Source organism: Limanda limanda, chromosome 16, assembly GCF_963576545.1.
Source record: "Limanda limanda chromosome 16, fLimLim1.1, whole genome shotgun sequence".
NCBI lineage: Eukaryota > Metazoa > Chordata > Actinopteri > Pleuronectiformes > Pleuronectidae > Limanda > Limanda limanda.
In genome coordinates, this window is record NC_083651.1 from 15,480,860 (window position 1) to 15,501,843 (window position 20,984).

At 41.4% G+C, this 20,984-nt stretch overlaps 1 protein-coding gene across 1 annotated transcript in view; it reads left to right on the forward strand.

Moving 5' to 3' along the window:
• The window catches only part of hs6st3b (heparan sulfate 6-O-sulfotransferase 3b), a 56,307-nt gene extending 39,799 nt beyond the window's left edge, over window positions 1-16,508 (forward strand). The window contains exon 2 of the mRNA XM_061089118.1: window positions 15,740-16,508. Coding sequence (XP_060945101.1) covers window positions 15,740-16,508 — 769 coding nt within the window. The remainder of the gene's footprint in view (window positions 1-15,739) is intronic.
• The last annotated feature ends 4,476 nt before the right edge of the window (window positions 16,509-20,984 follow it).

Genomic DNA, 20,984 nt, shown 5'->3' on the forward strand with positions numbered 1-20,984 from the left:
TAAAGGTCCGTCTATGGATGGTCATTGCAAAGCTCATTACCATTCATCATGTGCAATTGGTTACTGATCCCATTAAATGAAATCAATTTATAAGAATCTTAAGCATTTTAGTTTGAAAAATGTAATAATGTCTTAATGCATTCTCAAATAAATTTAATATCAGGGCCATTAACCAACTGACTGACCAACGGACTGTTTCAGCTCCACATATAAGTGCATAAATTAAACAATACATGTTTACTTTATCTTCTCTAGCTGGATCTATTTGCGTTTTTTTCTTTTCTAGCCTCCTAGCTTTTTTCTCAATCTTGCATGAACACACACACTCGAACAGCAGGCCAGAGATTATAGTCCAAGGCTTCTGGCTTGACCCTCTGTGCCAAACAGCGATAATCTGCATACATCTACATGACTCTCTCTCAGCAACAATAATATTTATGAAGCACTTGTTTACTTTAGATCGTCAATTGCCACCTGGTTAGACGACAATTAGTTCAAACACTGAAAAGCCACATTTCTGGTTCAAAAGTAGCAGCATAAAGTAACAAACACGCTAAAGTAAAGGTAATTCAGTATAAATTCCTCTGTCTGTTTATCCAATGTGGCTGACAGCTGAATTGGCAGAGGAGTAGGTCCATTTAAATTAAACTTACATATCATGATTACAACTACTACACACTCTGGAAAAGCTAAATGAAGTAACTATTAATAGAACAAGTTATGTCGACCATATAGTGTCATGGTAAGTTCTGACAATAGCATGAAAATATTACAGTCTCCGTCTCACAGAGCTAATTTCAGCTCTCAGCTGACGCAGTTCAAATAAAGCCAAAGTGCTGCGGACCACCCAGTCAGTTACGGTAAAATCATACGGCCCTAAAATAAGCGTCAGCTCCACTGTTTTTGATTAAATGTATTCATCATTACTTTGTCTGGCTCGATGGGCCGGAACCATAAAAGCACTTCAGACAGGAAGTTATTGTATGAATTATCTGGAGACTGTCCCTCTCCACTTTATGGGATTTAAAGATTATTAACTCTGAGTAGTGGACACAGTACAGTTGACTTAGAGAAGCATGAGTGTATTTGAGTTACTTAAAGTTAATTCACTTTGTAATGTTCTTATTCTCTTATGATTAAAGACTCTCAACCTCAAAAAAGAATACATACGTGCAAATATAGAATGACGCCTGTCTTCGGAGTATTTCTTGGAGGGGCAGGTTGACTTCCTGGAGGTTTCCAGGCAATTGGTGGAGGCTGTGAGACCCTGACATGTCACTCATAGTGAGCTTTACATTTGCCAGCAGGCAGATTCCATTTGCTGTGGACTGAGCCAGGCTGTTTCACCCAGTGTACAGTCCCTAGGCTCATATCATCTTCTCATCTAACTCCTGGTAAGAACGCTAACGAGTAAATATCCCAAAATGTCAAACTATTCCTTTGAAGCTGCACTTGTGTTTTTAATTAAAACTGTGAAATCATTTGATTTGAGTTTGCTGCTATCATCAATGAAAAACCTTAGTTAAACCCACTGCATTCAACCTGCTTAGCACCAAACAACAGAAGGACCAAAGTAGAGACTGCAATATAAATATAACTGAGTAGTTCACAGCTGTAGAGTCTTTAAACAAGAGCTGAGAAAAGGAGCTATAATGGAGTCAATGTTGGATTTTTATCGAGCGGTCAAAAATGAATGCTAATGTGGCTCTGTGTCTGCTAGATGTGTAAATATGTATTATTAACCAGAGCTATAACATTTGAGTGTTGCTCTATGGCCACAAATCAAAAAAAATGTGCACATGGATTTCATGTTAATCGATCCTAAAGTTTCACCTATTAACATTTCTCTTAAATTGAAAAATGCCAACCTCATGGTGGCGCTGGAGAAGAAGTGCTCTGATAGGATTCATCTTCAGTGAGCTTGTAGCTTTAGACATCTGACAGTCGTTGCGATATTTCTTTTGTGCTCAAAGTGGAGAACAGAAGGGTATTTCCACTCCTAATCCTTGTCTTGAACTGTGTGTAGAGATACAGCAACAGTAAGCTTCCAAAGAGGAGTATCACTAGACAGTACTTTTATGTCAGCGCCTGTGGATAGTTGCTGATATCATTAATATTTCCCCATCCCTCCTCAACGCCCAGAGATTGCCGCCTCAGCATTCACCTTATTACTCAAACCATCCCGGTGATGAGGATGGGCATGGTCCTGAGATGATAATGAAATTCCATGATGAGGTTAATCACTGCTGCTGAGTCTGTGTTATATTTTGGGACATTAAACTGTGTACGTTGAACCACTGAGAGGATGAAATGCTGAAGTTGTGTGAGTATCTCACATGAGACTCTCTCATGTCAGCAGGCGCAGCTCTCAGTTTCCTCTGTGCTGCATTATGTGATGTGACACGTCCTGTGGTGGTTCCCACTGCCAGTCGACAGCCAGTCTTCTCCGGCTGTATTATTAATTCAGGGACCATGTGAGTACATGCCTCGTCTCCTCCCCCGCTGTCTCTTCCAGAGATCTTTGAGAGAGAAAGATTAAAAGCAGGGCATAATTAGACAGAGGGATTTCCACTATCATGTTAATTGAAGCCGAGCCGTCATATAACAGCGTCTAATTGGTTTCAAACAACGGTGAAGCAGTTAGCGCCAGTGAGCTTTCCAATGTAAAGGGACGGTCAGAGGTCCTGTCCAACCTCTATGTTTTATCTCATATCTTGTCGCCTTATTGTGTCGTCTTTTATGTATGACTCGTTGTCTCTTACTGTCATTGTCAGACATGAACTCTATGACATTTCCTTTATTCATATGAGGGCGTCAGGGGTGTTCACAACAACAGGAAAATGTTCGGCACATTCATATGAGGGCTGTTGACTGGGTAGAGTGTGTAGGAGGACAGAACATGAAGTCCACTGTGGTTGTTTGCCGCACATTGACAGTGGCATCGGACCTGATCCCCTAAAGCTCCTCAATCTCATTGTCTTTCCAAGTATACGTCTTCCTTGGTGTCTACAGAAGTTGTGTGAGAGTACGTGTTTTCTTGAAAATGTTTCATCTCTCATCCAAAAGGCTTCTTCAGCTGTAACTCACTAATGGGAGCTTTCAGGTAGTAAGCCTCTCTGGGTCTTTTTGAGAGTCCTTATGTTGAACAGTCATTGAAACCCCCCACCAGCTCGTGGATACCATGGATGGCGGAGAATCTTCACAGATATCTTCATTGGTGCTTTATACATGTATGGCTCCTCTTTTTCTTCTGAAGATATTTACTCAAGTGTCTGGAATTGTCTGAAAGCCCCTTAAGGTCATTTTCCATGTAGAGTTCCCCACTTAGAGGTCCTTACACGGCAGTAAATGTTTATATTTCCGCATTACAAGAAGTCATCAGGAACTACTATAATGACACCGGTATCAGTGGTGCTTTATTCCACTTCAACCTGTGTTATCTGCAGCCTGATGAGCACATGGGTGTCGTCCTGGTAGCTAAATTGAAATGACAGATCTCAGTGGAGATCCGCAGCCGTTCAGGTTTTACAGAAGATGGTTAAATCTCTTAGTCGTGGCCTCAGGTGATCCCTCCAGAGGTCTATTCATTCGTCTTAAAAGCCGAGTATACAGCTTGTAATTTAGGTCTTGCCCCTGGTAAAGATTTTCCCTCTGTGCAAGGTTTGGTTTTGTGTCTGTGAATCAGGCCCCTTTGTGTCAGACTGCGGGGTGCATGGGAATCACAAAGAGCTTACAGCCAGAGAGGCGTGTGATTGCCCAGCTTGCAGTGTATTTCATGTCTGATTTCACCTGCATCGACTCTGAGCCGCCGTGCCGGAAAACCGACTGTTTGAGACTCGGATGTAGGAATCTGCTGGTTAAAAGCAGGTGATGAAAGTTTTAGAGCCTGGTGTTCCGTCCCCGGTCCTCGCAGTGACACCCAGCGTCACCGGCGGAAACGGCAAATGAAGTTTAATACAACAGAGAAGCTATTTTGTCAATCACAAGAAGAGGAAGCTCTGTTTATAGCGCCGCCAAACAAACTCACGTTGTGTTAATGTCACTCAAAAGTCTGTCAAAAATAATTGCGACTGTGATTCCGTACTGCACACAGCTGGATACGTTTTCCTCTCGGCAGCAGGCCACAGTCGGGTTGTTGCAGTGTGAGGTGTGCAGCCTGGAGCCTACAGAGGATATTGTCTTCTTTTGTAGATGCATTTGCATGAGGAATTAGAGACACAGCCCCAAACAAAGGAAACCACGAAAAGGGGGTAATAATAAAATGTATTTGGCTGCAAAAATAAATTATGAATGCTGGCAAAAAATTTGCAATTCTTAAAAATATTTTTTCTTACAAACCATTACAAAGGGTCTGTTATAGTTATTAGTGCCGACAGTTGTTTGATGAATGAACCATGATTTCCTCCTTTAGAAATGTCACATTTGTCCTTTGTTTCTTTATTTTACAATAAAGAATGGCATGTTTCGCCTTTGAAGGGCAATTCCCCCCCTTGTTGTTATCTGCCAGTCGTTCGAACGAGCACTCCTCTGTATGCACACCATGTCAAGTGCCAGTTTCATGACAAGTAAATGAAGGGTCCCATCGTTCTTCTTGTTTCCTCCCCAGGTGACACCCACTGTCCCCATTCCGTCACCATCAAAAAGCCACACAAGGCGCCGAGATCCTCAAAAACGGTCCATTATAGGCTGCCAGGGGGGAGGGGGCGCAGACGCCATTAAGGAGTGGTATCGGTTACAAATAATGCATGTCTCCGCTCTCATTCTCGTCATGTCTGAGAGAAAAAACAGGACAGCGCGGGGATGTACAGATGCACCGCAGAGACCTCGCATGCTGAATAACGCACAAGCGCTCTTACAGACCAAGGACATCTCCTCACCAGAGAAGTGGTGAGGGAGACAGCCCTCCATATAAACCCTCTCGAAAGCCGTTTAACAACTGTATGAACAACTGCAACAAAGCTGCAGAAACACATTTGCGTCCTTCACTTCAAACGGCAGACTGCGAATATCTTTATTGTCCTGAGTCGGGAATATTCGTAATGGTACAGTTCATAAAATGGACTGATAAAGTATGGAGTCCCCATCAGTCTCTGTCATCACCTCACTGCTGCTATTATCAATTCATGACTGCCAAAATTAAAGACCTCAGGGACGGAGGAAGTCATTACCTAGAGAAGTAATTTCTCTTTAAGCGTCTTTGCTCACAGTGCAGCGATGTGCCTGTTTTTTTTTCTGCCTCACAAGGTTGAGCACACATCACGAACTGTAACATTTTTAAAGTGGTAAAAGATAGTACTAATCAAGATGAATCATTCTCAAATGCATTTTTAAATTCTCGTTCTGCACCGTGGAAACGGAACACGTGCATGAAAAGTCTAAACTGCACTGCTTTGCTTGATCCCTCGTGTGAAAGCTCTCAAAAAGAAAGGTGCAGATAACCAAAGGTAAAACGCCCCTTTTACTCGTTTTTCTATTCGTGGGACAATCCTTAAAAAATGTCATTTCAGTATCTCCAAAGGCTCACTCATTTACTGTGAGATGCCATTAAGCTCAGAGGCGTTTATGTCTTTTTAATGAGAGAGCCAAATTGACTTCTTACGCTATGATTTTTGTGCAAATGAAAGCTTTACAGAGGATGTAAACCAGACAGCTAAATGTTCCTTGGCACATCGTGGGCCACGGGCAGCTGCGTCAGGATTCACACTGACGACCACGTGAAGAAACGTGGCGAGCGAGAGAGCGAGCGAGCGGGGCTCTACTCTCAGCTGGGAAAGGTTTCAGAGAAGTGATGAACAAAATGCAGATTTCATTCCAGAGCCACAACAGTTTCATTACAGTGCATGTCACAAACTGCCAGGCTCCCACGCAACAGCGTAACCCGCTGTATCCTTTTGATGGAGAGTGACTAGACCCTGGTATTGTGCAGGAGATGATTCCTTTGGTGGAAGTAATATCTAAAACATCCTCAGAAACAGCCAGGTCTGTGACAGCAGCAGCGCAGGGTATCACGTTTTTAATATCTTTTTCTTTTTTCTCCTAAGAGCGAAGCACCTCTCCGCCCTTTCCTCTTTCTGTGGTTTGACAGCTACAGCAGCACTGAAGCTTAGAAAAAAACAGCACAAAATGTTCTCACCTTATCGTGTTAATGACGTTAAAGCAAGGTCCGCAGAATAGTGCAGTTGTCATGGAGATGGCTCACTTATCATCATGTGATCTATACCAGCCGAAAATGGGTCACATGACAATTTGGTGGTCCTGTGTGGGAGGAGATCATAACTCCTGTCCATCACTGAGAACATGCAAATGTCCCACTTGACGTTTCTCTGAACGTTCACTCCGACTCCCAGTTGATGACTCTTGACCTTTTCCCAGTTGACGCTCTGACAGATGTTCGCGGGCAGCTGCTGCTCATGCTCGGTGGCGTCACTCAGTCTCTTGTCCGAGCTCCTTTTTCACAGATGTGAAAGTCGTGTATTTGACATTTCGCTGAACATGAGTATGAGAATGTGATTTGTCAGCAGAATGCACTTCAAGTTTCAAAAGTAAAAGTGATGAATATGGATAATCACCCTCATTTAAGAGATTAAATCTTTATACTGTGGCATAGTATGTTAAGGTTTAGGCATGACCCAAGACATTTTTTGAAACCAGATTAATTCTGTTTTGTTTGTTTTTCCAATTTCAATAACATGGCAAAATGGTTTGTTCTAGCTATTGGTTTATTTTTATCAGATGAAAAACCAACTAAACCGATTTCCACTAGACTTTGGTTAAGGGATGGAGTCTGGGAAGAACCCATTAAGCTGGGAACCGATGCAGATTAATGAGCCCATCCAGATTTGTCACTTTCTTTAAAATTGCCACATTGAGCATTTTTCAATATTTTTGTTATTTCTTCAGGAAATAATGCACGTGTCTTAATTTAAAAATCAAACATATTTAAAGAGCCAATGTTGAGCGTTTACAATTTGATGTGTATATAAAGCCCTATAATACTGGTTACATTTTATTTCTCTTGACCAGATACATGTAGTTAAGAGTAAATTATCTGTTTGGTAGTTTTCCGAGGCCCTTCAGTCTCACACTCGTGTAAAACAACAGCTCCTAATACTACATTTTCTCATTAAACAGGCTGTCATTATGATCTGCTACCTAGATTAGAAATATTTGTCTGCTTAAGTGTTTTCTTTTCTCCTCTTCCTGTAATTCCAGTGAGCCGGGGCCACTTCTGTCAATGTGTAACTGTTAAGTAACCAAGGTTAGTTTGTCAAAAGGTTTATTTTAGCTTTCAATTACATTCTGCCAAATTTACTATAATAAACTTCCTGATGTGAGAGTTTTTTCATTACCTGATGAATTGGGAGCTCTAGGAATCCAGGAGACACCGGTCACTGTGAAGTCTTCATTAAATAAGAGGAGGAGTATAATCTAGTTTCCAGATTTACAGGCAAACAATTAGTTTACGCTTTGTGTTAATAGCCTAAATTAGACAATTGTCAGGATGTCCCACAGCAGAATAGGTACATAAGACAATTACATCTGGCCTCAGCTGAGAAGGGAGCCCCCCAAAAAATGTCAACAGCAACAACAATTTTGTGAAAACCTCCTTTCTGCCAAAAGCTTGATAATTTGGTTTGGTTGAAGACCAAAATGTGGATCATGTATCATGTGTTTCCTCTGGTAAAGTGTTAATGTAGGGCCCCTTAAGGCCCTTTTGCTGGGACCCAAAAAACTCCTGGGAACCGCTCCTGCTTATACAAAACACTGAATATTAGGATTTGCAGGTAAAATAAAGGTCTCTTTTTTTGCCAAGTGAAATCCTTTTTTAACACTGAACAAAAGAGATAAGCGACTCAGTCTGACATTGTTTGTCCTTGACACTACAGAGGGAAGACGCTGATAAAATGCAATAAAGAAGAGCAGATTCTGGAAGGACACATCACTTTAAGGGTTCTATCTTTTGTCCCTTTCTTTTCTTACGATCTCTGTTTCTTTCTAAGATAAATTCAGACTTCTTTTGACGGCTGTAATCTGATCTCTCTGTTCTCACTGTTCTTGTTTTCCCTGTAGATTAATAGACACAGTACCGTGGATATGAGGATTTTTACATAAAAATGTCAAAATATCAGCGTCAGAGGATAATTGAGTATGATTGGGGGTGTATTTACTAAAACTATACCATAATGTTTTACCATTCGAAACTCAAGAGCACACTTACTGGGATATCTTAAGAGATATTTGTCTCAGTATTATTACATTACATGACATTTCATTTAGCTGCAATTTTATCCAAAGCGACTTACAATAAGTGCATTCAACCCCGAGGGTACAAACCTAGAACAACAAGAATCAAGAAAGTACAATTTTTTCAAATATTAAGCAAAACTACAAAGGGCTATAAGTAAGTGCAATTTAAGTGCTACTAAATTATTAGTTTCAACATTTTTTTAGTATTTTTTATTTTTTTTTATTCAAGGTATTGTTTTTTATCAACTACGAATAAATATACAAAGATTTATAATTGGGCGTGATTTTGTGAGTCACACGCTTTGTGGATAATTTGCAGCTTCACAGATTTCAGGTGTGTGCACAAATCTCCTGACATGTAATTGGTTTCCATTTGACTTTGGGGTTTTGACGCCCTCTCCACTCTCAACAAATTCATTCTGGGTTGACTGTAAATCCTTTTGGAAAATCCATGCATCCGATTTTCACCGCATTTATGTGGGAATTTCAAAACGTAGACCGCATGTTTGATTCATCTCGTATTTGTGAAGCAGAAAAACAAGTAAAACATGCATTCATCACCAATATTGAGAGTGTCTCATGTACACATCCACTCCTGGTAGAGAGGAAAAGAGCCCTGCAGGTGCAGCCGTGTTGTTAGCCTTTACTTCTGTGTTGTGTACTTCTAACACAAAGGTTCTATAGATGAGTCATGCTGCAAAATCACGCAGTCACACCTGCCGCCGAACAAATTTCAAACTGCATTAAGGACAAAAACACTTTTTTAAAGCCTCTGCATGAAGCCAAGCTTTTCATCATCTCCGCACTGTCACACATACTGAGAGAGTGCCAGTGTATCCATGCATACCTGTGTGTGTTGGAAGTGTTCTTGTTGCAACCCTACTGCTGTTTGTTGGTTTTAGGGGGAATGCTGGGGCCATCTCACTGAGAGCTGAGGCTGTTCAGCTGAAGGCAGTGCCACAGGCGTACCCACAATCCCATTCAGTGCCGCTGCTGACTGCTGACAACCGAGTGTGATCAGATGGGCTGTGGAACAACTCGACCAGATGTGACCTGTTGAGACGTCTTAGTGGTCTTTTTTAATGTTCAAAACTGATTATTGGAAGTAATATTTGTATAAAACAATAGACAGTTTTTGCAATTAAGTTAATGATGAGAATTTTTGCGACTTTCATCATGTAAAATGTCATCATGTTCTATTTAAACTTTAATCTGGGCTTCAATTTTCTTCCAAGAATGATATTTCTTGGCATATGAATGTAGTTTCTCTAAAACAGAGTTTATAACATTATATAAAAAGTCTGTGTGCACTCAGAAAACCTGTTTTATAACGCGCTCCCTGGTCACCATGGTTTTTCTTAAAATCTCATTTCCTCCGAAGCGGGTTGCCAGAGTTCGTACGTTCCACAGGTTGATTTCAAATCCTAAAATAAAATGATGAACTGGCAGACTGAAGTCATTTGCTGAGATTGAATGTATCTAACTATCACCATGTTGCCTTCCTCTCTCATCAACTCTTATCATTACCATGATTTACCTGAATGACAGGGACGATAAAACAAAGCTTGAGGAGAGGAGAAGAGAGGAGAGGAGAGGAGAGGAGAGGAGAGGAGAGGAGAGGAGAGGAGAGGAGAGGAGAGGAGAGGAGAGGAGAGGGATGCTTGTTTTATATGCAGTGCCTCAAGTGGAGGGCAGCGAAGAGAGAAGATGCACGGCATAGCGAGAGATAAACACCAGAGATACACAGGGAGACTGACGGGTGAAATCAGTGGCGTGATTAATGTGACAACCTTTAAGAAAAGGTTATGGATCCGCTGGGAACGCTAATGTCTGTAGGACATGGAGGAGAAGCGGAGTGGATAAAAGGGCAGGAGTCAAGTGAGCTGCAAAGTTACAGGAATGCCCTGTTTTCGATGGGGAGGTTTACTCTAACCTGGCCTGTCACCAGGAAAGTGCTCAAGGAAACATCCTGTCAATGATGTGGTGTGGTTTACATCAGGAGTTATACTGCAGAATAATGCTTATTGTACAGAATATAAATAAATATTTAGGTGTGTGGGTGTGTGTGTGTTTGTAGTATGTATTGTAGCATTATGGCTTCGTCACTTATTCAGAGCAATGTGAAAAAATACTGTGTAAAATATTCAAATTAGCTCTGGCAACCTAAACTAAATCCCTGAAAGCAGGAGCTGTGCAGGAAGACCATCTCTGCATTCTTTTTTTCCACCTGTTCAATTCGGATTCATTCACTCCAACCTGTGGAAACTGTCAATATTGTGCACAGCTCATCCATATTAAAACTTCAGACCTGTTGCCGAAAATATTTGAGATGGACAAGATTCACCGATTTGAGTAACTCACAGTAGTGCACAGGCAGAAAAAAATGTAAAATTATCCAAACTGTTCTACCACCAGCAGAAAATGGTATTTGAAAGAAACAAAGAGCAAGTTAAATGTGATGCTAACTTATAGTCTCATGAAGTTGCTTAGTCTCTAGAAAACCAGAATCGACCACGTTACATCAACAACATCAGTGAATCTCGCTGCCGTACACAGGTTCTCTTTACTTGTATACGGCTCTTTGTGTTTCAGCCTTTGCTCCGTTCTACGTCCCCCCCCGCTCACAGAGACGTATTGTTTTGCTCTTTCCTGTTGTCTTTCCCACCCTCGAGCACCTGCAGCAACATCCCACTCCCCCACATGAAGGTCCTAATGAGACAATTCACTTCATCCACTCCCAAACACTGTGTGCTCAGGCTGAACGCGTGATGTCCCCTTTATTTTAGCAGCCTGTAATCAGTTTGAGGCAGTGGGCTGAATGTCAGTGAGGCTAATAATGGGCAATTAAAAGCCAGTTGCCTGTTGCACTGATATAAAAATGTGGTGCGCCAACTGTTCACTTGAGCTTATTTATGTACTTCGCTCTCCAATCAAATCACAGCAAATGTCACATGGAGCTTTATTAGGCAACTGACGTGGCTTTGTAGGGATGGAAATGCTCGGTCGCAATGACATTTCGTACAGAGGGGGTGTTTCGGAATATCAATCATCCATCAGCTATGATGCTTATCCTTTGAGGGTCCTGGGGGAGCTTATATTGGGCGATACGCAGGATACACCCTGGACTTGTCGCCAAAGCACATCTGTTGCATGCTAACACACTAAGATGGTGAACCTGGTCAACATTATACCAGATAATTAGCCAGATAATCCCGGGCTTCGTGTTAGCATGTTAGGATGCCGATTTCAAGCACCACAGCTGTGCCTCACAGAGCTGTTTGCATGGCTGGACATGACAGCTCCCCAAAAGTAAAGCCAAAGCGCCTGGTGGCTGGCTGCAGTATGCGTCATAAAAGCCGCCTCCTCCATGTTAGGGGATGGGGCACGGGCCAAACTAAGTCAAAGTAGACATCAAATATATTTTGCTCAAAGATGGTTTGTTATTTGTGTTAGTTATTATTTATCCAAACACCACTTCTTGTGGTAAGTTTAGTTTTAATTAGTTATGTGATGGTTTTAGAAATGGGGTGAGACGTCATTATTGACAGTTGGGACTCGAGGCTCCATCCCCCAATTGCTACTGAACCGAGACTGAAAGATGGCGGCATTCGTATCACGGATTCTTAGGCTTCATTTCTGGATAATGGAGGACATGGAGACTTGTCATCCAGTCTATGTTTATTGTAGTAGCAACAATTGTATACAGTACTTATACATATACTGCCCTATACTTTCCTTTAGGGTAGCGCAGTGTATGGACCTACTAAACTGCAAACAGGAAATGTGCAATTTGTAGGACATGCAAAGGTGATGGAAGAAAGCTTCTGCCTGTTAAACCTGCCAAAGAGACAGAACGTGAACAGTTTTCTTTTGACACATCCATTGCATTGTTGGAGGAAAGTGTCAATCAACAGCACACTTGTGAATTCAGGGCTTTTTGCTGTGAATGCTGAATGTACCTTTTTGGCTGTTTTCCAGTGTTATAACACTATAACCTGCGCAGAATAGGTGTGTATTGTGATATGTCTGAGTATATCTTGTTTCCTTCATGCTCAAAGTAACTCTTTAATAATTCGTTACCAGCATTGAGCTAATAATTGAAAAAGGAGTAGAACCAGAGACAGAACAGACAGCTTTCATGCATGTATTTATCAAACGCTTTCCACATCCATTCACCACATATATTTAAATTACACTAATCTTTAGTATTCCTGTCTGCAGCGGCTCCTTCATCTGCTCTCCTCATCATTCCATTTTATACGTACTTTTGAATTCCTCCTCCATCTCTATTTAATGAACCCTATTTAGTTTGTGCTCCACTGAAGAGTGGCTGCTGGCACTGCTACTGCAGAGATGAGAATTTGGGGGCAGGATGAGTTGCGATGCGCCTCCTATCCATTATTGATCCATGATTACCAAGAGTTTAGCTGGGTTCTCGACTTCAACACACCGAAGGGGGCTGTTGAAGCGATGCGGCTGTGTCACAGCTTTGCCATACAAAATAGTACGATTTTAAAATGTCGCATCAAAGCTGCCTCCTCTTTGCTAAAACATCTACTGGAAAGCAGCGGCACAGTGTAAACTTCTCACAGCGGTTTTAATAGTGAGTGTGAAATTACGGGAGGGGTGGTATTGATGATAACAGAGGCCAGAGGTAAGAGAAGCCTGAAAGCTCGCCCCCTGCCTCTTCAACCGCCATCTGCATCACTCAGGGAAAGCCTCCTCGAGACAGCTCCACACACCCGTTGATCCTGATGCATTGTGACACTGATGGTGCACACAACTGACCTTTGGGCTGTCGAGTGCTCTCAAACATCACTTGCTGCATGTGTTTATGTCCCAGAGACAGTCTAATGAGGATGTATCTGCCAGCCAGCCAACTGCAGGAGCAAGTGCTAGGATACAGCTGCTGTCACCCGGGCTCTAATCACACGGCTTCTTGAGTGACTCATTTCGGGTAACGTTGTCACGGTGGAGGCATTCTAGCAGCAAAGTTAGGACTTCCCGGATACTCTCAAGACGTTTTATTGGCAATCTTGTGGTGCGTTCAAAATGATGTCAAATAATGTTTCTATTACTGCACATGAATTCACCCGAATGGTTTGATAGTGTGTGTGCTCATTAAAAAACATGTCTGAAGGATATCAAAGAAAATGTTTGACTCATACGATTCCTGCGGGCGCTCGGAGACATACTGTAGCCATATTGTACTCACTACACCAAGTTTGGGGTTCAAGTTCAATGCTTATTATATAACCGCTTGACCAATCGCAAGTCAGTCTCCGCTGTCAATCATGACATTTCAACTCATATTTAACCCATCAAATAACTAAACTAAACTAAACATCCCTACATAATGTACATTGCTCTGCTAAGAAAAACCTAAACTGACTGACACCGTCTTTGAGAAAACTTTATTTGACATGTACTTTGACTTTTTATTTTGGTCCATGTTCCATCCATCAACATAGAGGAGGCCTTAACTGCGGTCAGCCAACAGCTGAGGATTGATTGATACATATGTTATTTAGCATCCAAATCCAAAACCCTAACATATGGATGTGCAGACATGGATACGGATATAGACAAAAGCTGTAAATCCTCATATTGAAAATGCTTGAGACAGAGAATCTTATAGGTTTTGCTTAGAAACTGGCCAAAATGATTAATCAGTGATCAAAATAATTGTATTTCTCTTAATCAAGTAGTTGTTTAAATAACTTTTTAGGTCTAAAAATTATCTCTTATCTCCTTTATATCTAATGATACCATAATATAATCTAGTTTTTATAATCGAGAACATTTGGATGATTGATCAAGTTATTGTTAAAAGAAGAAAGAAAACAGACCAAAAAGTAAATCTACCGCTATCAACAGCCTGAATAAGGTTTGGTCAAAATATTGTACTGACTGCACAATTTCAGATTAGCTTTTAGCCTATCATCCGCAATGGCTCCAACTCTGAAGGACAAGCAAGTATAAACACAGGAGTATTTTTTATTTTCCACTTCTGGGTGAGTCCTAGTCAAGGCTTTCTGTGTGGAATCAACTGAAGCAGCATTGAGAGCAGCCTTGGCGTCTGTGTGAAAGCTCAGTGCCACATTCCACTCTATCTGCCCAGACCGCCCTCCAGAGAGGGGTTTGTGCCATTAAATATTCACACGGCACTCACAGGACTTCATCTTCGGAGAGGTTTACCTGGCCAACACCTGTCTGGTTCTTTGTTTTCCATCAGAATGCGCTTTGACATATGAAGATGTGTCTCAGCAGAGGAGATGTCATTGAAGGTCTTCAACCTTGGCATCAAGGGCAGATAGTTTCACTCTCCAACAAAATGTCATCAATCATCCATTATTCCTACCCATGCAGGTATATGATGTAAAAAATATGTATTATATATCATTTTATTGTCAGAACTGTTGGCTTTCCTGGATGTCTAGGCCAAAAGGCTTTATCAGACTCCTCTGCAGAAAACTGATTTATCAAAGTTAAGCTTCCACATTTGTCTTCAGTGTTCAGTTAATGTCTAACAGCATGTAGCAACAGTCCGATTTGCAGTTGTATTGAGGTTTCTCTGGCCCTTGCCGCATATTTAGGTAAAAATAAGCAACATGTCCGCCAGTACGAGACCAGTAGCAAGTTCATCATACCCAGGATATCATTTAATTATCTGACGTCACTTAACCCCCAAAGTAATCTGCTCCAAATCAGGTTATAGCGGTTCAGCAAAAGTTCCCATGGTGATTTACCCAAGTAAGAATTGAACCAGCTTCATCGCACAGACAAACCTGAACTAAACCTGAAGTCACCTCAATAACCTTAAATCCTGCTTTGTAGTACAATGCTCACGTTACTCAAAAACACATATAATGGCTAAATTTATAATTTTTTATCCATCAAAATTAGTGATCTGTGGTTTGCATAGGTGGCCTAGAATGGATGTGAAATACCCAGCCTGGATTATTGTTTCAGTCTGCTCCCGTTGGCATATTCACTGGAAAAACAGGTTTTTAAAAAATAATAGTGCTCATTTTACCGTGTTTTTTTCAATGTAAAAATGCTCTGCTGACAAAGGATGGGTATATTACCCAGTTAAAGGTGATGCAGATTCGAGGAACAAAAAGTATTTTCTCATTATTTTGTAGCAGTGACATTCAGTTGCGTCAGTTTTATTCACTCTCACTATGTCCGATGGTTATTATCGTAGCTAAATTCCAATTTATTCTTAACGATGGCAGGTGGGACATCTGCAGAATGGAAACTGTAGTAGCCCAATATTTTTTCAAATAGTTGCTCTGATGCAAGGGCAATATATAAAACCCCATAACAATATCATTAGGAGGAGCTTTAGTTTGCCAGTTAGCGTTCAACCTTGAAGTTTCATGCACAGACAAAAGTCACCATCTGTCAGTATATTGTGGGGCAGCCCTCTGTGGTGATGATGATGATGATGATGTGCTCACAGCTCTCTAACTGTTTGTTTTGGCTGCAGGAACTTCTACTACATCACCATGCTGCGCGACCCGGTCTCCCGCTACCTGAGCGAGTGGAAGCATGTTCAGCGTGGCGCCACATGGAAGACCGCCCTCCATATGTGTGATGGACGCTCCCCCACCCAGGATGAGCTGCCCACCTGCTACAGCGGGGATGACTGGTCCGGTGTCACCCTGACCGACTTCATGAACTGCCCGTCCAACCTGGCCAATAACCGGCAGGTCCGCATGCTGGCTGACCTGAGCCTGGTGGGCTGCTACAACCTGTCCTCCATGAACGAGAGCCAGCGGAACCACATCCTGTTGAGCAGCGCCATGAGCAACCTGAAGAACATGGCATTCTACGGCCTGACGGAGTTTCAGCGCAAGACGCAGTACATGTTCGAGCGGACGTTCAGCCTGCGTTTCATCTCCGCGTTCACGCAGATCAACAGCACGCGAGCCGCCAACGTGGACCTGAGCGAGTCTGTGCGCAGACACATCGAGGAGCTCAACTTCTTGGACGTGCAGTTGTACGAGTACGCGAAGGACCTGTTCCTCCAGCGATTCCAGTTCACCCGCCAGAGAGAGCACCAGGAGGTGCGCTTGAGGCGTCGCAAGGAGAGGCGTTGGCTGAGGGAGCAAAGGGAGCAGGGCAGGCCGTGGCAACCCAAGTACAGAGGAGGTGGAGACAGAGGCGAGAGAGCAGGAGGAGGTTTGGAGGAAGGGACTGATGGGAACTTTCCGACCACTACTGAGGACTACACAAGCCAAGTGGCCCGCTGGTGAAGCTTTGGTCCCATAAAGAGAGAGGGGCAGAAGAGAGAGAGCGGCCGATGGAGATTCCTCACAGACTACATCAAACATTTCCTTTGACGCTCTCTTGCACATCCTATGTCTCTCTCTTCCCTTCTCACCATTAATCTGTCTCCCGCATCTGTCCGTCTCTCAGCTTCAGTGTGATCCAAGCGCTCTGCTGTTTCTTAACGAAAACTGCCAAGTCTGTGAGTCTCACAGCAGCTCTGCCTTGGACTGCCTTTTGGTGTCTTAAATCTTTAAATGCCGTTTATATATTTTTTTGTCATTAATTTTTGCCTTTGTTGTTTATCATTTGTCGGGAAAAAAAAGACAGTAAACTGAGGTGAAAGGAAAAACACAATCAAAAGAGCCTGCCATAGACTGCAATGCTTTCAATTTTGACATGAAGTGCAAAATTAAATAATGTCACTGAAGTCATTGTCTTTGTTGCAACTGGTAGAAAACATTTTCCATTTGAAAGTTGTAGTTGTAGAACTGATGGTTGCATGTCACATGTTATACTTCTAATTGGGGATAATCATTTCCAAAAGATATACAGTACCAAAGGGAATAAACACAATATACAGAATATATTTGCTTTTAATTTAATGCCAATGAAACCCTCTCTGACGCTGGACTCACAAGTGTGCGTTGTGTTTACGCTTGGCGGTGGGTGTGTTCGACGTTTGGTGCCGGCAGGAATCGCCATAACGACAGCAATCACATGTTTCATGCTTGGGACACACAACATAGCCGGTTTCCGTGCTAATGTGCCATGCTAGCTATCAACACAATGCTAAAGCGAAGTACATGAAGAAATAATATCCACAATCAGATGAACACGCACCAGCTGCCTCCTCCGCACTGTGTCATTTGATTGGGTCCTGCTTGAATATAAGTTTTAAACACAATCTGATTGGCTGTTACATGAAAAGTAGATTTTTCGGCAACTCATGACGTCACCACGTTCAAAGTCAATGAGCAGCATTGTGGTTGACGCCTCCCAACGCACACGTGTGAGTCCAGCATCATGATGCATGCAGTACCCACTTTTTAAACCAAATTTTACAATACTGATGTTAATATTTTTGGTTGCAGTGCAACATATACAGTATTATTTTCAAAGTGCAATGCTTGGCAGGGGAACAATTCTCCCAAAGACATCATCCGTGTGCACACAAAGCTTGCCACAATGGGGACATCCTGCTGAGAAAGACGTCTCTCCCAGTACCTTCGCAAGAACCTTTGTGTGTTTTTTATATCAGAAATGGAAACAAGTACCGTGCAATGAGACGAGCACACATGCTTTCTGAAGTGGGGGGTTGCAGAGGAGAAGTTAGTAAATAGTACAGGTGATGAAATGTGTCAGCATGGCTGGTGTGTGGCCCGACTGTAAATGAGATGATCAGCATTCAGTGCTCATGCCCCTCTCCGTCACACTGTCTGCTTTTACATGTTTGTAGAGCTGACTGCAGCCGCACCGTGGGCAGCCAGGGCGCTCTAATGCCAGCATGAGTGCCAGCCTACAAAGACCAACCTCAAAGCAGACAATGGAGAAATAAAACACTCTGTCATTTCTCCTGCCCGATCATTTTCCAGTCCCTCAAATCCAATCAGCGGAGCAACACACGAGGATGAGAGAGGTCCCTGCTTTCATGTGGTTAAATAGGCCTCAGTGATGCGTTTGATGCCTCTTATCTCAGTCAAAATCCCTGCTTATCAAATTAAATGTTCACTAGATGTCAACACTGAAGTCATTTTCCTGCTGCTGTTCATTTCTCATGTTTCTTCAAATACCTCAGATGACATGTTTTTCTTAAATTTTCAGGACTCACTCGTGTTTTGTCGTGTTCGGATGATTTACGCACCGATGCAGTGAATGAGCTGAATGAGCGCAGGTTTGATTGTTTGAGCTGTATTGGTGCACTTCAGTGTGGATAGATGGGGCGGAACGAAGGTGAGTTGTGTTCATCACATCGATGACACTCGATCAAGTGTTTCACATGTAGGTGCCAGCTACAGCTCTGAATACTGAATCAGTCTGGGAGGCGAAATCAGAACTAAATACATTGTTGTGCAGTTTGTGATGCAGTCAGATTTACTGTTATCTCAAATAGGTACATTAGCGATTTTACCTGGAAAGCATCATATTTAACTTTTGCAATCAAATTAAGCTTATGCAATTTTATTATTCTCTATTCAATAGATTTCAAATGGAATTGGGATTTTAAACTTCACTACAGTTATACAATAGTAGTTTCTAGAGTACAAGTGCCACTTAATGGGAAGATTATGATTATTATGACATTTTTCTAATTAAATTATGACTTTATCCTTGCACTGAGTTTCTTATTCAGTGAAGATTTTATCCTTGTAAATCCTGATTTTTCTCATTAAAACATGAGGGTATTCTCATACTCTAGGTTTTCTCTAGTTAAATTAAGATTTTATCTCCAAAAGTTTCTTCAATATGGCCCTAATGATTTGTCGTAAGGTTCACATGATATTCATGCAACATTAAATTAGATGTATCATCCAAAAATCTAATCATTAATACGTTTGAAAGGTTGTGTTTAATGAGAACCTTTATGATTGGAAAATACAGCTTTAATTTCTGCTCAGGTCCCCCAGTTATTAAATATTTCTCTAAAGTATCAAATGTTTCTGGCTTAATACACAGCAATCTTCTTTTAAGTTTGGTTAAACTACATTCCTGAGAATCTTAATTAAGAATTTAACCTTAAAAAAACCTTCACATTATCAGGACAGTGTGGGTGTGGTTTAATCAGAGCACAACGTGCTCAGATCCTTTAGTTAAGCAAAAGCACCAGAACAACAACTGTGGGGTTTGTAGTAATGGAGTCAGATAATAGCAGTGAAAAAATGTCATTAAATGTACTTACTTTTAGTGTTTCATAGCAGGGTGGGAGGGAGGTGGAAACCCAAAGAACAATCATCCACACTCAGAGGGCAAATAACCGGAATGTGTAATAAACTGAAAGGTAAAGAAACTCCAGGGAACAACTACACGGCGCCACTGAGCTGAACAAGAAACAAATATACAAACCGACAAAGACAACTTAGGACCTTCGCAGACACTTAATGCTCAATGATGGTGGAGATAATTAAACACAGGTAGAACACATGAGGGCTGGGCAGACAATCACACAGGAGGGAAACCAGACAGGACAGGAAGTAATCCAACAGATCAACACATAGGGAAAGGAACTTCAAAGTAGAACAGGAACTGACAACTCCAAACTGAACTTTAAATCCAAAGATCCAAACCCTCAAACTCAAGGATATAACAAGTCCAGCAAAATGAAAAGAAAATGAAATTGCAAAAACAAGGCCTGACAGTCACATGAAGTCCAGCATTGGAGCAAATCGTGACAAAAATATATAAAGGCTAATGCTGTTATGGGTAAATGTTCTGTAATACCGCTGTAGAGATAAGGAAGTATTGCCATCAACTAATATGAAACCATTTTTTTATCAATAACAAGCCTGAACTTTTTAGGAACCACTGGTTAAATCTTACCAAAGTGTAAATTTAGTGGATTCGAAATGGAACGTAACCTACGTGATTAGATATATGTAATTTAATTGAATTGGTATTGGTGTCTTGGTCAAAAGGGGGCAGAACAGAGCCATCATTAATGTTATTCCTAAAAACTTTGATTTAATAACCAGTAAAATGTCGGCCTGTTGTTACATTGCTATTTTTTTTCAGCCAAAGAATCTGAATGCTTCTATAATGAGATATACAGTGTTTTGAATGTACTGCTAATTCGATTTCTATTTAAAAATCGTAATCTCCTAAAGGCCACTTGTTTTTGGACATTTCTTTAAATAAACTGTGTGATAAGCTCCTCTGTGACAGATGCCATGAGCACCACATGAGCATTACAAGAGCTGTATGGCTACTAATGAAACACTTCTTCTAGTGTTATACAGTAGTGTGTATGTGTGTGTGTGTGTGTCGTGAGCACTAACCAAGTGTAAATGATGTGTAAATGAAGGGATGAATAAAATGTTGCATGTGGGATCATTGTGTTTAGTAAAATCATTGACTTTGCATTAATTCATTGCCTTTGCATCAACAACGATGTGCATATGGGAAACTCACATTTTAAGGGTGCTTGTGAATAATTAATTTGTAGAGGTCAGGATCTATTTCCGACCTTTGCTTTATCTGTCATCCCTTTCTGCTTCTTGCATATCTGAGCACAGAAAATAAACTTAAAGTGTTCCAAAAAAAAAATGAGAGCATTCTTTCAAAATCCTGGCTTTTATATTTCTGTGATTTCAAAAATATTTGCTTCACCTAAAAGGCTTTCTACAAATTTTGAAGATTGAGAAATACAAACTCTCCGATTGTGGTGTAAATAGTATAATGAATAAAAACAAACATGCATTCTCACGCGTACTTATACTGCCATTCCCGTAAAACTGTGGCAAAGGAGC